The sequence below is a fragment of the Melanotaenia boesemani genome, chromosome 12, assembly GCF_017639745.1.
Source record: "Melanotaenia boesemani isolate fMelBoe1 chromosome 12, fMelBoe1.pri, whole genome shotgun sequence".
NCBI lineage: Eukaryota > Metazoa > Chordata > Actinopteri > Atheriniformes > Melanotaeniidae > Melanotaenia > Melanotaenia boesemani.
In genome coordinates, this window is record NC_055693.1 from 7,049,472 (window position 1) to 7,066,746 (window position 17,275).

A 17,275-nucleotide genomic window follows, 5' to 3' on the forward strand; every position below is an offset into this window, starting at 1 on the left:
TACAGAACAGAAAGCAGCATAAGCACTAAAACACAGAAAACTCTAAAAACTAATTTTTGTTCACGTGCAACGTGAGAATAATAATTTCAGAGGTTTACCTGTGCTATAATTAGCATTTTATCATGTCCTGCCAGTAGATGGGGGCAGTCAGAGTCCCTTAAAGTTTTTGGACCATCCCGGATAGTAAAAAAGAAGCTTCCCATTGGTCTGTTGGTGAGTGAGGTGTCGTATTTCCCATGCAGCTTTGAACGCAGCACACTTTTCCTCGGGAAAAGTTTAATTAGAAAGGTGAAAAGGTAATAAAAGACAAGAATTCTGAGCTTTTCCACAGTCAAAGTTTGGAACATCGACAATTTAGTATTATTATGCAAATGAAATGTTATAAGAAAGTTTTATTTTACCTTTAAAAACTTTGAGGAGCTCGGTAAGTTCCGCGGTGGGTTTAACTGCTTTGTTTTTCGAACAATTAGTCACAAAAAAAAAACAGAAAATGTCGCAGCCTGAACAGAAAGAAACAGCAGAGAAACCAGAACTAAACTCAGAACCAGAACAAAAAACCGTGTCGGTGAATCCCAGAGCGGTTTGTAACGTGTGTAAACGCTTGTACCGCGACCCCAAAATCCTCCCCTGCCTGCACACTTTCTGCTCAGACTGTATCGGTCAGCTGGAGCCCTTCTGCGGTTCTCCACGTAGCTGCCGCCTTGACGGCGACGGCAAGAGCGGTGAGGCGGCGGATGCGAACCGAGCCGCCATCGCGGTACTTTGTCCGGACTGCGACTCCGAGGTGGACATCCCTCAGTCCGGACCGGCAGGGCTGAGTACCGACCACCTGGCCCTTGACGAAGTTTTCCTGGAGACTCTGGTCACAGACGGCTCGCTGGGATGCGACCTGTGCGGCGAGGGAGATGCGGAAAGCCGGTGCGAGGTGTGCTGCGTCAACCTGTGTGAGTTCTGCTGCCAAGCGCACAGGTATTTCTTTTGATATGAAGAAATTGAAGGATGTGTTATCATTGCGTTATCAGTATGTTTGTTTTCTTCTTCTATTTTCCATTACATAGCTTTGCTCTTTAATTTGTAAAGTTAATTATCATCATCTTCAAGTAAATTACTTCCTGTTAACCCAATCCAACACAACACCTCTATTACAATGCTGATCAAATGTCTTGATTCACTCCTTATATCTTTGTCATTTGATTACAAGGAGCAAGACTTTATTGTGAACTTTTAAACTGGTCTTCATTTGTATTTCACTAGATTTTTATCAGAAAAACACAGTTGTTTTAACTTTTGAAGTTGCATCAATGACAATGCCAAAGATAAAATTGTTTTGACAGAAATTGAAAAGCACTGATGCATCAACAAGGTGATTCCCAAAAAGTTATTAACCATCATAAAACTTCATTTAAAACATTTAAAACTTCTGATGTGTTTAGTTTTTTCTTTTGCGGCTAGCAGCAGGTGACTCATTTTCTCAACTAATTTTTAAGGACACCTTTAATTGAATAGGTTTTCTATGCTGCTTGCAGGCGGCAGAAGCGAACAGCGTCTCACTCAGTTCAGGCTCTGGAGGACCTGAAGGCTCGCGGTCGTCTCTGCCGTCCCGTCCTCTGCCCCCTCCACCCCGGCCAGGAGCTCAGGCTCTTCTGTCAGCCATGCGACCTCCCTGTGTGTTTGGAATGCGCTGCCACATTGCACCGTGACCACTACTGCTGTCCCACACACGATGTCATTGATCGTCATGGTGACCGCATCCGAGAGCTGGTCAACGCATGTCTGCGACCTCGCTTGGAGCGGCTGGAGGAGTTGCTGCAGAAGGTCTTCAGAAACCTGCATTTGTTTCCATGTTTTGACAAATATCTACATTTCTGTCCTTTGGTTCTCCATCTCCACAATGCAAAAACTTTTAGCCATGTCCAGCTTGACTTTTTTTTTTTTAAACTAAATTCTTCTGCCTTCTCTCCTACAGGTGGAAACTTCTCAAGAGACTTTGCAGGTACGAGTGGACACAACAGCCAATGAGATCAGGGTGTTTGCAAGAGGCTATGCCAGCGCTGTGGAGGCCCACTGTCTTTCTCTGCTCCGTCGCCTGGAGGAGCTGCGGGTCCAACGCAGGTATAATCAGGTGTTCTAGTTTTGTTTGCAACCCATTGCAAATGCTTCTCTACTTTTTTTTTTTTTTTTTTTAATTTTCCAACTTTTTAACTTTTAGTCAGACTGTTTAGGTTGCTGCTGGTATCTTGAATTGTGCCATGCCTGCACACAGAACAGTTTGTTTACCATGTTTAGCCACGTTTAATTAACAGCTTTGCTTTGTTTTGTTTGCGAAGTTGTCATAGCAACCCAACTAATAGGGAAAATGGACCAACATCATTACACACAGAGCTGTGGAATTGATCAGCCATTTTGGGGAAATCGGCAGTCTGTTTATAGCAGTTAAACAGTGACCACAGTCTGTTTATTTGCTGTTTTTATTCACAATTTCTGACCATTATTTAATATTTTCATCTTTTCCCTGAGTTGTGTTCTGGGCTGCAGCAGCAGCTCTAGCCATCAGCATTCAAAGGAAATTATCCAACAGATTTTCATTCTGTTTCCCGGCTTAAAGTCACTTCAGTGATAAACACATCTCAGAAAACTGTATTTCTGCAGAAACTTCCCCAGGTGATGTGGTTTTGGCTGATCATGGTTTGGATGTAAAGGGCAGTTTGAACTTTATGTGAAAGAAAGCTGCGTTTACAAAGATGGATGGGCGGATGAGTGAGCAGGTGAGGTGGGACACCTGAGAACCTAGAGTTATTGACTGCAGGATTTGACATTAAACCGTATTGATCTGGATGACACCCCATGTGAAAATGAGAACATCACTTTCCTCGGTGAGATTGTGACAGTTTGGTAGTGTCTGGTAGACATTCAGTCAAACATTCGTGACTGTTGGACTGTTTAGAGCTGTCAGAGTGAAAACTAAAATTCTTTAGTATATTTGATTTTTCTTGTAATAAACAGACTTTTTAAATATATTTTTTGCTTGCTTTCATATTATTACTGCTTCTTTTGCTTAAACTAGACCTATTAAATTATATTTAAATTAAAAAAATGAAATAGATGATTTTAATTGGTTATTGGTTATAGAATAATCAGTTAAATCTGGTTAGGTATTATAAATGTGTCAGTATGTTTTCATGTGCCCTAAACCACATGACTGAGTCACAAGCAGATTATGAAACACACTTGTTTTCAACACACACTTTGTTTTCAGGAACCACCTCCACCTGCAGAGGGCGCAGCTGCAGCAGGCCCTGCTGGACGTCCGAGGCAGTGTGGAGTTTGCAGAGCGTCTGCTGAGCTGCGGGTCTGAGGCTGAAATCCTCAGCACCAAAGGGGTGACCCTGAGAAGACTCACCAGCCTGGTAGAGAGCAGTTATGACCCCCACCCAGCAACAGTTGCCCCAGACGATGGTAGCAGTATTTGTTTTTTGCCAAGGGAACCCGCAGGACAGGTGGAGGGTTACCCTGTGGTTGGGGTGGTCAACTCTAAGGTGGTGGACGTCAGCAGGTGCACCATAGAGGGAGAAGGTAAACAGATAACGGAAAAATGTTCTGTCTTTTTTTTCTGCTACATTAACTCGCTCCAAGGTTTTCATTTACAGTCTCTCACAAAAGTTGGTACACCCCTCACATTTCTGCAAATATTATAACTTTTCATGGGACGACACTGAAGAAAATTATACTTTGACACAACGTGAAGTAGTCTGTGTACAACTTTTTTAATAGAGTAAATCTACAGCCATTAATGTTAAAACTGCTGGCAACAAAAGTGAGTACACCCCTAAGTGAAAATATCCAAATTGAGGCCAAAGTGTCAATATTTTGTGTGGACACCATTATTCCCGAGCACTGCCTTAACCCTCTTGGGCATGGAGTTCACCAGAGCTTCACAGGTTGCCACTGGAATTAAAAAAAAAAAAAACGTTAGCTGTGAGACTTCTTAAACAAATGAGGGTCAAGAAAAATTAATTATGTTAATAATAGCATCTCCAAAGTAAAGCATGGCTGTGTCCGCAAGTCCTCCAGAGAACTGAGACTGGGACATTGGCTCACTGTTAGGTGGACTGGTCAAGTTCAATCCCAGACGCAAATCTGTTTAAGAATCTGTGGTATGACTTAAAGACTGTTACACCACTTTCAGCTTGTAGGACCCAAAGCAGTTTTGTCTAGATGAACATGAATAAAACATTCCAGGAGACTTGCAGCCATCATTAAGAAAAAGAGAAAGAGGGGCAAGAACAAAAAACAAAAAAAATAAAGGGCATTGTTTTTATGTTGTTGATAAAAGAAGTTTAGAAATGTTTGTCTCTGGAAGAAAATAAAGCTGCAAACAGGGGAAACACCAAGTTATAGAAAAGTTCGCCAAAGATAAAGAGCTATTCTGTCATGATGAACAAATGAATGAAAGGGGAAGTTTTTACACAGTAGAGATTGCAGGGATTTCTCCAAAAATGGACAAAAGTTCCTTATTTCTATTCCATTTTAATATGGTATATATTAGGTTGTAGAAAAATGCCAAAGGGGGTGGAGGCCACCGTTCATGTGGGGCAAGTAAAGTTAGATAACTAAACTACAGTTTTCTGCACAGAGGATAGTTTTCACACAGAAACACAGTGCAGACTGAGTCCTCCTTGAGCGGATAAAGACTGTTGTTCCTTCTGTGGGTGCTTTGGCTGAAAGGCTGAAATTCCTTTGTAGCTGAAGGAATGTTGAGGTGATTAAACAGACCTGCAGGCAACGCACTGAGTGGATGTTTACACACAAACAGAACAGGTCCATGCACACACACCATTAAAAGAGCTTACAAGTGACAACAGGACATTTGGCAGAGCATCCGTCTCCTATGCAGGAGACCAGAGTTCAGTTCCTTATAAACATTAACACCTTCCAGTTGGGTCCAGGCAAGAGATAAAATCATCTGCTAAATGACTGTAATGTAATAATGTAATTTCAGGCTTTTAGAAGGAAAATGGTCAATCTGAGTGAGGGAATGTTTGGCGGATAAATAGCACAGAGTGGGATAATGCAGCGATAAAATACTGAAGCACAGCTGCTACTGTTCACATCTTTCCAACACAAAAGCAGCTGGTGGATTTTTCCTTTGTCCCAGCGTTGGATTACTTGGAATAGCAATTATTCACTCATGAGAAATGGAAAACCAAAGCAAATACAGACTTATTTGCCAAGTTATGTTGGCAAAGAATTGTGCTAATGTTTGCTTAAAGGTCAGCGTGCCATGTGTTGTGTCAAGCCTTTGTTGTACAGCTTAATGGCGCTGTATTACATTGTGTTCATTGTGTTTGGCTTGAATGGCTCTTTGTCCTGCACTGACATTTCTATGCAACCAAACATCCTTTTTGTACTAACTTGTAATAGATTTAAGCTCTTTTTTTCTCCTAGCATTAAGCTGTTTGTCCCTCACAAGGTGGCTGCTATCAGCAGTGTGACATTCTCATTAAAGGGCCAGATAAAGGCCAGATTTCTGTGTAGAAATCACAGAAGCTCACTGATGACTATCACCTCGATGTGCGATAAGAGGCTTTAAAATGTTGGAGCCGACCACAAGGCTTCCCAGCACAGGTGAGCTGTGACCTTAAACAGCTGGTATTAATGGTATCAGCTGTCGCCAACTCTGCTTAGTAAGCTCACACCCCGACACACACACATAAATACACTTAATAGTAATTCTGTTAGAGCTTTGGTAACAGTAGCAGAGCTGTGGTCCACATTTTCTGTGAAGAGGTTGAAGCAGATAAGCAGTCTTGTATAAAAGTTCTGATTTCCACATCTTAAAGGTCCCATATACTTTTTTTCATCAATTTCATATGGGTGTCAGAGGTCCAACAACATTGTTTTCAAAGTGTCTTGCCCCTAATTCAGCCTTGGTCCTTAATTTCAGTCATTCCAAAAGTAGCTTTAGTCAGCTCTACAGAAAACGGGCTGTTTCTGTGTGTGAACCTTTAAATGTTCTCTGGGAGAGGATCTGGCTTTCGCTGGCGCCCGCTCTGTGATTTTAGAGGGCAGGCTCAGCTTGCTGGGAGGGCGAGTCAGTGGCAGTATCCCGTACCGGGCATAGTGATTATTTCTGTTCATGAGGTCACAAAGGGAAATATCTCAGATTCACCCATTTGAGCACACATTCGCTAAAAAGTGGAGCAAGCATGTGAGAGGTGACAGAATTTTCTCATTTTGGGGCCTCATTCACAGGCTATGATGCACGTGACTGTTAGAAAACCTTTAGAAAGTGAACTATGCATAATATGAAAACTTTAAATATTTTTTTTTTCATTAAGTGGGTTTAGCTTATAGAAATGTTAAAACTGTGATTTTTATTTATTCTTTTTTTCAGTCATTCACTTTCTTCCAAAGGCAACATTTTGTTTCAGTATTTACAATCCAAATGCTTCTTTCCTGAAGCAGTGATACCATACACCCTTTGCTCCTTTAACCTGCATGTGCAAACAGCTGCGACAGTGGTAGATTAGTGTTGCATTCATCCTGCAGAAGCTACTGAATATAATGTGGCTTTTACAGCCACATCTTCTTGTCATCAGTCCACACAAATGTGTCTTTTTTTAGCTCAGTTCTCTGCCGCCATCTTCTTTGTGTTTGATTGTCTGTTTCTGTATTTCGTTGGCAGCATTTCAGCGGCACTTACGGGCCTGACGTACTGTATATACTACAGCATCTTTGTTTGGATTCACACATTATCTTGAAACGATTCCATCTTTAGAGAAAACCTTTATAAAACTAATTTGTTTCAGTCACTGTGTGGAGGTGTTGTTTTTCAGCACAGTTTGAACCCTCTGAAGGTTCGTTTCTGCTTCATCCACATATGTAAATAGGAACATCCATTTCACACATTATCAACTACCTACATACTCCCATGCATCTTTAATCTTGTCATGTTTGAAGGAATAAATCCACTAGAGGGCAGTGCAGAGTTTTGTTTTACCTCTGAGTTGTGACTTTAGGAGATGATAATGTACATTCTCAGAAAGGGTCATAAAAAGAGGCAGCGCAGCAGATGACGGTGGTCTGTGCAGCTAATAAATATGTCGTGGCTTCTTCTGTTTTCTTCCTTTTGCTGGTCACACATGAGCTCTTCAGAGTAAATCTGCCTTTTGTTCTGTTTTCTGTCAACACACTTTCATTAAAGTTAATGTCTGGATTCTGGTTAGGAGCCATCACTCTTAAACATGTTGGCAACAATTTTCAGTCCAGTCCAGTCATTTGGCATACCTCAGCTTTTTCTCCCTTAACCATTATCCTTGACAACTACTGTTCCATGGAAACCATTTCAGGCCTTCATGGAAGCTTCTGTGTCAGGTCCCTGCTGGATTTGTTTTTGTTTTTTAAATCACTTTCAGATCCTGTTAATCTGCTGCTGATAGTTTCTTTTAAAGTGAGGCTGACACTTCTTCTTTAACCCTCTTCTTGTTAACTTTCCTCATATAAGGACTCACTGCACACCATGCTTTTCACACTTTGCCGGTGCAGAAATGCTGTTTTCTTTCTGTCAAACTTTTATATTTGCCATTTTTGGAGATGCAACTTAAGAAATGGGAGTAAATGATGCGTCTCTGTGACAGACTGCTACGTACAAAATGGCAAAAGATCCTATTTATAACTGGTTCTTTGCTAAGTTGTTGTCTGTGCAGAAACAACACTGTTCCATCTATTGAGTTGGTGCCTTGTTTTATGCTTGAATAATAAGGTAGTAATAAGCTAATAAAGGACTGGGCTAAAAATTAGATAAATTATCCAAAGAAAAACTTTGAAATTCCTTCAAAAACTTTGAAGAATTATTGTTTATGGTCACTTTTATAGGTTCTAGTAAAGTTTGGATCATTTGAAGCAAAATATAATGAAATGAGTGGTGGTCTTAATGTTCAGGCGTCAGGATCAGATGTTTGTTTTTTTTTTTTTTTAACTTGTACAGATATAGAAACAAACTGTTAGCAGGAGGTCAGGTAAACATTGGGGATGTTCCATTATTCACAGGGGCTCATCCTCCTACACAGCTCTCCTATTCATCATCTCTGAGGCAGCATGTGAACGTGGTTTCATTAGCAACGGCAGCATCAGCATCCAAACGTTTTTTTGCAGCTGCTGGAAAACAGAATAATAACAGATGAAAACACAGAGTGGGATCATTTGTTATTGAGCAGCTAATGGAGTCTGACAGGGAAATGCAAAGCAACATTAATCATTGAAATCAACTCAAATGATGTTTGCTTTGACACGACAACAACGCCACACCAGCGCATGAATATCCTGAGCAAGCAGAGCAGAATGAAAGATGCAAAGGTTTTGGAAAACTGGTCTGCAGCTGAAGTCATCACTGAAACTGGCTGCAGCCACCATATGTTCAGAAGGAAAGTGACTTGCACGTCTTCTCAGTGGGGGGTTGTTTTCTGGGTGGGATGGTGTGAAGTCCTCAGAGGCTCATGACAAAAGTGTGTCCATTTTGTGGAGTGTCTAAATGATAAAGTGCCTCTTTTCATGCAGTGCAGTCTGTGCAGGTCCTTCTGTCCTTCGTTTAGTGACGTTTCCTTTCTCAGGTGTGTTTCTTTACACCTTGGCATGTGTCTGCATCTGTGTGAGGAAAAAAAACTTGTCTGCATATTTATTTAGTGTGTTGATTTATACTTGCAAATATGTGTTTGACATTGTGGGCACTTAATGAAGGGTTGTGTTATTTATCAGCTCCATGTTCTCTGTGTTGGTGTATATTTAAGTTTTAGAAGGAGATTTCATTTTATTGTTGGTGCATGTCCAAAAAAAAAAGCGTTAACTAAAGAGCAGCTTTAGCAGCTGGTCCTTCTGGAGGAGTTGAAAAAACTGTGCCGAGATAGTTTTGACGTAATTGAGTCAACATATATGGAAAACTGTCGAAGGAGCACCATCTTAGCAGATGACAATGTTCTGGCTCACATTTGTTTCTGAAGTTCACTCTGGTGCATCTTTTCTTAGTTGTTTTTGTTTTTAAACTAGTCTGGTAGCAACAATTCTTCCTCTAATCCAGATGGTAAAACTCGCAATTCCTGTAATGGAAACTAGTAGCTTGTATTGTAAGAAGCCTGGTCAGACTGTAGCTGACTTCCCATCTTCAAGCTAAATATGTAACTTTAAGTAGTTCTATTTAGTCTTTTTACTTGATCTGTTCTTAAGTATTGTGAACAAAAGGACACTCGTGTCAATATGTACACTAACTGCTGGTTGAAGTTCCTTTTCTGTATTTGCACTACTGTCAGCAAACAGTTTGAGGAGACTGTATCTGCACAAGCTAACAGGGCTTTAAAACATTACCTTTATGTTATATGTATGTTATTATTTTGTAGATTTATGTCATTTTCATGGTGTACTGATTTTAATTCTAAAACCATTTATCTTTAAAGCATTCATCATAGAACGTGTTTACATGCTCTCCAAAACCCTGATTTGGTTATTGGACTTATCACATGATCATGTGGAAAGATCATGTAATGTGATTACTTGATCTGATAATGACGGTGATGTGATTATGAAAAATCAGATTAACACACAGATTTTTCCCCAATACTTTGTCATTGTGCATGTATACCTGCAAATCATTAACTCAGTGGTTCCCAAACTTTTTCTGCTGGCCCCTTTTTTCATTGACAACAACGACATAAAGGCTCCCACCCCCACACAATACTTTATATGAGGTGAGTTGAGTTTAGTAGTTTATTTCTGAAGCTATCAACAGGTTTTTCTTTGTTCAGCATGAGAAGTTCCCAAGCGGTGTTGTAACTTGTTTCATTATGTCAAATGTTTCTGTTATGACACACTGTGGTCGCTCTTCATTACCCACCATTGTACAGGTCAAGCCCAGGGAAATGCATGTCTTGTCATATTTCTGATTTGTTTTTTTGCTTGTTGAAATGTCTGTTTACCCATTAGTACTTTCACAAATGTGTCCATGCTTTGCTAGAAGTGCAAAACTAAAAGTCTTTTAGCCAGGCTGGCTCTGGGCCCACCCTGGGGGGCTGGCTTCTGAGATTGGGAACCACTGCATTAGCTCATGTGACCAGAAAAGAAAATATAAAATCAGAAAAGTGGAAGACCAAAGTCTGCTATGCCGCCTTAAAGTCAGCGTGCTTTTCTGCGGTTGGAGTATAAACAACGATCAGCAGCGTGTAGCCTGTTTTGCAAACCTATTAGCTCCCAGATTAGCACAGCACATGTAAAGGCGTCGGTCTGATTACTCACTTATTGGATGTTAGTGATCATGTCAACAGGCTCATGATTAGTTGAGTAATCTGATAGCGCTGGAAATCAGATGGTCTGATTTTTGATGCATGTGTTAACAGGCTCATAGATGGTTTTTAATGCTTTGGTAAAATCTGCTATAAATATCTGCACTTTGCAAGATTCGGGTGCATCTGAGTCTATTCTGATGCTTCTCTTAGATCAAACATTTCTTGGTGGTGGTGCCTTAACACATGGATATGAAATTTCCCTTTTTCAGAGCACCCCTTCATGCAGTGTGTTTGAAGTTTGGTTTGGTTACTGGCGCTGTGTTGGTGGGACTGCATCCTTACTTTCCATTAGAGAGGATCATTCTCATTTTAGACATTGACCTTGCTGGTTAAAAGGTGTTTCCTACACCTGTTGTGACAGATGGTCCTATGCCTCCTGATCCAAATAACCAGCATGAGTTGGTGTGTGGCCACCCAGTTAGATGTCCCCTTAAACTGCTGTGTGAGCAGCTGGTGTCAGATTCTCCCTCTAAACTCTATGTGCTTGACTTTGTAAAAGAGAGCAGCTCCGTTGTGCCTCTGAAGTAGTAAACTGGCCATGGCAAACTCTCAGGTTAAGATAAAGCAATGGTTCGACAGAAATGTCGTGCAGTGCTGATTCCAGCCTTGAGATTCTGTTAAAGAGATCAGGATTTCTGGTTCTTATGTGATTAAAAGAAACTGAGCGGCATAGATTATTGGACGAGCTCTTCAAAAGACTAGGGTTGCATTTCTACCACAGTTCTGTAATAATGTCTTCTCTGCTGGTTTGTCCTCACAGGTCAGTGTGATGAACCGAGCAGTGAAAGGACGATAGGGCACAGGTTAAAGTAAAAAAGAGGGTTTTCTCTTCAACCCAAAAAATAATCGAAAATGGGCCCATAAATTAGGTTAAATTAACTTAAGTTTACTCAAAATAACTGTTAACAAACCAAAACTAAACAAAATGAGACAAAGGTGAACTTAAAGACTGGCTGATCAGCCCACAAAAAAAAAAACAAAAAAACATAAGGATGTAAAAATGTAACTGAAGCTAACATTAACAAACCCAATTTCCCTCCCTAATATTGAGCTGTGGTATGAACCAAGGCTTGCTCCACCTCTTGCAACCTCTTGGTTCTTCAGCCAAGGGACTGCAGCAGCTGCAACTGAGGTAGTCATATAAACGTGACAAGTAGTTTAAAAAAGAAAATGTGCGCACAATTATTTTAGAATACAGTCGTGTGTAAATAAGCTAATTCCAAACAAAAACTATTTGTGTATTACTCTGCAAATTAAATCCTAAAGGCAAATTTATTTGTATAGCATATTCATGTACAAGATAATTCAAAGTGCTTTACATAAATCATTACAGCAGGGTGCAGATAAGTGCATTAAAAAAAAGAAAATAAAATAAATAAAAAATAAATAAAGATTAAAAGAAATGCACTTAATGAAATAAAAGCAGAAGGAATATCTAAAATAAAATAGATTAAATGCAAGAAATAAAGTTAAATACAATATTAAAACATGATTCCAGCTTAAAAGAACCTGATGTATATTTTGACTTCTAAATAAAAACTGTTGAAATGCAGCAGAGAACAGGTGGGTGTTCAACCTTGATTTAAATAAACTGAGTGTTTCAGCATCTAAGTGTTCCTAAGCATCTAAAGAAACCAAAAGAAGGGAGAAAGTGATGTTGTGCACTGTTTTTATTGCAAATGCAATGTTTGATGCAAGTTACCCCACAAGAGCCACAATGGGAAGATAAAACAACTAAAAACAAAGAGCCGCTTTTATTGTGAAACACAATTTTTTATTTTGGTTTTCTGCCATCTTCACATCCGTTTTCAGTAGCTGCAGAAGCAGTCATTTCTGTTGCAGAACATTGTGTCTCTCCCTCTGACTTTGTCCTTTGCTTAATTAGAAATTAGTCAATTTTTGGTGCATCTCATAAAAAGCCAAGCTAACACCAGATGCTGTGGAGGCCAGTGTTACCACATTAATGACATTTTCTTTCCTCTTTTTTTTCAAATATTACAGAAAATGTTGCATGCTTCAGCTGCTGTGAGCTGTATTAACGGTCTAGATTAACTATAATTTATTTTTAATTTCCCCCATGAGGCTGCTATTTATTCACATGTAAACGTAGAATTTTCTGTCTTCTGTCACATTGTCTGGAAACACCAGTGACTCAGTGATACTGGAAGTCATCATGTCTCCATGTGTTGTAGAGAGGTAAATTTTTGGTAGTACTTTCTAAGTTGCAGTATGATAACAACCGTATAGATAAAATGAGACCCAGCCTACAGAAACAGCGGCTCTGTCAACAAAACTCCACCTATCTGATGTATCAGATCAGTCACCTGGAAGTCTTTTTTAAACTCAGGAACACAGCACAGGCTGTCTGGCCTCTAACCTCCTCCCCCTTCACGCTCACAGGTTTGCATCAGGGCCAAGAGGGCCAGCGGAGCCACTTCACCCTGGTGTGCCGAGACTCAGCCGGAGAGCAGATGGCTCGAGGTGGAGAGCACGTCCTCGTCAGCATCGTCCACAAAGAGAAGAAAAGCTGGTGAGCGCATGGCCTGCTTTGTTAGCGGCACTTCTGAAGCAGCCAATCACCCGTTTCCTGGAGCAAGGCACTCATGGCTCTGGTTGGTTTGTGGTTTTTTTGAAGGGAAATTTTGTGCTTTGGTCAGAAATGACTACTGAGGCTTGGTGAGGTTTTATTCAATCTGTAAAGAGAACATTAGCTTCACACTGCAGCATTTGTGACGAGATTTATCAAGCGTTTACTGCGAGCCGCTCAGAGCAGGAGCGCACCTCACACCTGTGTTTTATACTTTTTTCCCTTTCATTAGATTAGAACCTTAATAATTTGCATCCATATTACATGAATCATTTTAATTTCTGCTTATCTATTTCACTTTTTAAAAAGTCAGTGGTAACAATGTGGGGTCGACTAATAAGTGATTCCTAACTGCATCACTCAACCACAACAGCTCGTAAAATAATCCCTTTTTAATAAATTACCATTTAATAACCTACTGAAGGCAGATCATGTTAATGTTAAGAGCTGGTCGATATAGAAAAAATCCCAATTTATTTACCGTTTTAATCTCAGTCTCGATCACAGTATTTTCTTTTTATGTTGTCGCTGTTTAAATGTGCTTCTAATGACTGTTAGGTCCATCTCGTTATTTGCTATGAAATATAAAACTGCTGTTGGGATATTTTTGCTTTTTTAGTGTTTTTAAAAGTGTATTTCTGCTGGAAATCCCCAATCCTGATGAAGAAATCGTGTTAAATCACAAGGTTTCCAGCAGTTTAACTGCTGATTTGACTCCTGTTGGATGTTTTTCTCTCTAATGTCTTTGAATAGTTGAGGTAGACGTCTGATATGCTAGCTTTACCTGGCAGAGGAGTCACTGAATCTGTAAAAATTTGTTTGTTTCTTTTAAGGAGGTTCCACACAGAACTTTTTGTAGATCATCTTTGGCTCTTCATGTTTATATTTGTACTCCACCTTCCTCTGTTGTTTTTTCCCTGCCGGTTTGCAGACAGCTTGGGAAAATGATGTCACATTTTGGTGATAGTAGCTCATAACTAGCAGGTGCTGATGAAAACAAGATAAAAATTGAGACTGTAGTCACATAACTCTTTGATCTCATGAAGCTGAGAAAAGTCATATAATCTTAGCTTTTATTTTTGAGTGGCTAAATTTATTTCTAAGTCTTTTTTGTTAGAGATATGTGTTTTTTTTTTATTTATTTATAAGTATATGTCATTGTTTCCTTTAGCAAGGTGGAGACAACAGTAGATGACAACACTGACGGGACTTACCGTGTTTCTTACACACCCGAGGAGCCCGGCGCTTATTCTGTGTGGGTTTGTGTCAAAGCCCAACATGTCAAGGTACAAAACTATTCCAACTGCAGAAAACTTATCTTAAACTAAAGTGAATTAAAGTATAATCTTTTGTTCAGTTTATTTTCTTTCATTGTTAAAGTTGAAATGGTGTAAAGCTGACATCTGGGTGGATGAGCATGGCCTCTAGCAGCTCATGGCTTGTCTCCTCGTTTTCCTGCAGGGTTCTCCTTTTATTCTGGATGTTCAGAGAAAGTTCAGGCATCACAGCGGGAAGTTTCACTGCTGCTCCTTCTGCTCCAGTGGAGGAGCTAAAGAAGCTCGCTGTGGCTGTCCAGGAACCATGCCAGGTAGGAACACCAGAGGCAAATGAAAAAACTGAAAGAACTTTTCCCATGTTTTGATCTAATTTCTGTTCATGCAGCAGCTTCTCTTCTGTGTGACAAACACAAACATGTAGGTGGAGACACTGAACCTTGACAAAGTAAAAGAAATGTTGAATGCAACTTCTCTCAAAGCTCCAGGTTCAGTTAACTGTCACTAATAAGAGAACTTAATGCAAAACGTTTAACTACAGAAAAAAACACCAAAGCACAGTGCACTAATCAGGCTAGTTTGAACTAATATGAGAACTTCATGTTGTAGAGAGAAAAAAAAAACAATTTTATCTTATTTTTTACCATACTTTACATAGTAATATAGAGCTATTTCATGCTAATGGTGCATATGTCATGCACCCTGTCATGAATAAGCTCAGAAGCACTTTCATGTTAAGCTGCAGTGAAGCTGTGAGGAAAATTACTGTGAAAATGAGAAATTTTTTAAAGGACTAAGGTCCTTTAGGGAATTGCTTGCAGCTGGCGAATTGCTTTTGAAAAGAAATACCTAATCGACCAATCACATGGCAGCAACTTACTGCATTTAGTCATGTAGACATGGTCAAGACTCGCTGAAGCTTAGACTGAGCATCAGTATGAGGAAGAAAGGGGATTTGAATGACTTTGAACGTGTCATGGTTGTTGGTCTGACTATTTCAGAAACTGATGATCTACTGGGATTTTCACACAAATCCATCTCCAGGGTTTACAGAGAATGGTCTGAAATGGAGAAGACATCCAGTGAGCAGCAGTTGTCTGGACCACAATGTCTTGTTGATGTCAGAGGAGAATGGGCAGACTTGTAGGAGATGATAGAATGGCAACAGGAACTGAGTTAAACACTGTTTACAACCAGTATGTGTGGAATAGCATCTCAGAACACACAGCACATTCAACCTGTGGACGGGCTACAGCAGCAGAAGACCTCACCGAGGCTACAGTTCACACACTCACTAAAACTGGACAATAAAAGATTAGTAGGGTTGGTTGTTTGGTATAAACAACAGGGAAGCAGGAATCCATCCTACCTTGTATCAACATTTCAGTTAGCTGCTGATGTAATGATGTGGGAAATCTTTTCTTGGCCCACTTTGGGCCCCTTCATACCAACATGGCATGGTTTAAGCACCACAGCCTACCTGAGTGTTGTTGCTGACCATGTTCATTTCTTTATAACCACAGTGTAGCATCTTCTGATGGCTACTTCCAGCAGGATAATGCACCATGCCACAAAGCTCAAATCATCTCCCAACTGGTTTCTAGAACATGACAATGAGTTCACTGGACTCCAATGTCCTCCACAGTCACAGATTCTCTTCATAGATGCAAACCTGCAGCAACTGTGTAATGCTGTCATGTCAATATGGAGCAACATCTCTGGGGAATGTTTCCAACGCCTTGTTGGAGCTATCACACCAAGAATTAAAGTAGTTCTGAAGGTAAAAGGGAGAGCAACCCAGTTTTATCAAGGTGGAGCTGATAGTGGTCAGTGAGTGTAAATGATAAACTTTTTTTTTCTTTAGTTAAGTACAAATGTAGCATCTCTTCAAGTAGTTGGTATAGTTCAGTTGTGTAATCATTCTTTGCAAATAAGATGGGAAAACATTGATCTTCTAATCAGACTTAATATGAAGCCGTGTTTCCATTAATACTTCAGTTCATCAAACTTAAACCATATAAAACATTGTTTTAGACTGTTGTTGCAGTGGTTCCTGCACTTCTTATTCAGTCATAATTTTACATAAACACACATGACTTCACTATAAATGAACTGTTTGAACAGCACAGTAGTGTATTCAGTGTATTATTTGTTAACTGCTGCCTCTCTTTCATCCACTCTTAACAGTTTTTGTAGAACCTCTGATGCTTTGCCACATCTTTTCCTGTCTGTCTGGCTGCAGGGGGATTTAAAGGCTGCGGTCACGGACATAAGGGACATCCCAGGAAGCCTCATTGGTCCTGCTGTGGCAGCACCGTGGAGAAGTCAGAGTGTTTGCCTACAAGCGTGTTGGCTGCAGTTTCCCCTCGCAGCCACCTGCGAACTGTGGAGCTCTGATGTGACGCAGAGACAAGTCGTGTCAAGATGATTAAAGTCCATGAAGGATGGCAGCAACCGAAAGGTTAGGGCAGCAGGGAGGTAAGCTTCAGGCTGTTAGTGTGAATCTTGGGCAGACTTTTAAAGGTCAGACAAGGGAAAAGACTCTCGACACATCGAGTGAGGCAGGACATCAAAGTCGCTGTGTGTTGTTCACTTCTGCCAAACATGCTGGTAGCTGTTGGCCTTATAGTGGTCCAGCTAACAGCTTAGAAAGGAGAAAAGCACAAATCAACTGCAGTGGAAAAAAAGCAAAAAAAAAAAACACCTCTGTTACTGAGGGAAGACATCAACCTGCTGTTAATCTATCAGGTGCTACAATCTGAACTAGCAAAAATGACACGAGTACTTTTTTACAGTTTAAATTCAGAGGAAATACTAAACCTGCAGAATGATAAACAGTAATGTGGAAAAGAAACTTCTCTATCACTTCTAAGGTTTTATATAATAAAACACAAAAAAATCTGCTCTCTAACAGGCCTGAGCATTAATACATACAATCTAAGATGAGCAACAACACATAAAATATATTTAACAAAGCTGATGCATCAGATTTGTGTCACATGTTGGGAGCACAATGAATCATGCGCACACTCAGGTAGTACTGTTCTAATACTACGCTACCCACACGATTAGTGTGATGCTCA

General features: G+C 40.1%; 1 protein-coding gene across 1 annotated transcript; it reads left to right on the forward strand.

Moving 5' to 3' along the window:
- The first annotated feature begins 217 nt into the window (after positions 1-217).
- trim45 (tripartite motif containing 45) lies at positions 218-16,994 on the forward strand. The gene is made up of 8 exons (XM_042002624.1): positions 218-969; positions 1,527-1,815; positions 1,967-2,112; positions 3,257-3,573; positions 12,732-12,861; positions 14,090-14,204; positions 14,380-14,506; positions 16,435-16,994. The coding sequence occupies exons 1-8, from the start codon at positions 491-493 to the stop codon at positions 16,587-16,589; spliced, it is 1,758 nt and encodes a 585-aa protein (XP_041858558.1). The 5' UTR covers positions 218-490; the 3' UTR covers positions 16,590-16,994.
- Positions 16,995-17,275: the final 281 nt, after the last annotated feature.

Bases quoted from the DNA above. Each gene is read 5' to 3' on its own strand.
- trim45 (XM_042002624.1), top strand. From the start codon at position 491: ATGTCGCAGCCTGAACAGAAAGAAACAGCAGAGAAACCAGAACTAAAC. The intron at 14,205-14,379 runs GTACAAAACTAT...GTTTTCCTGCAG, and splicing joins TCAAAGCCCAACATGTCAAG to GGTTCTCCTTTTATTCTGGA. The intron at 14,507-16,434 runs GTAGGAACACCA...GTCTGGCTGCAG, and splicing joins CTGTCCAGGAACCATGCCAG to GGGGATTTAAAGGCTGCGGT.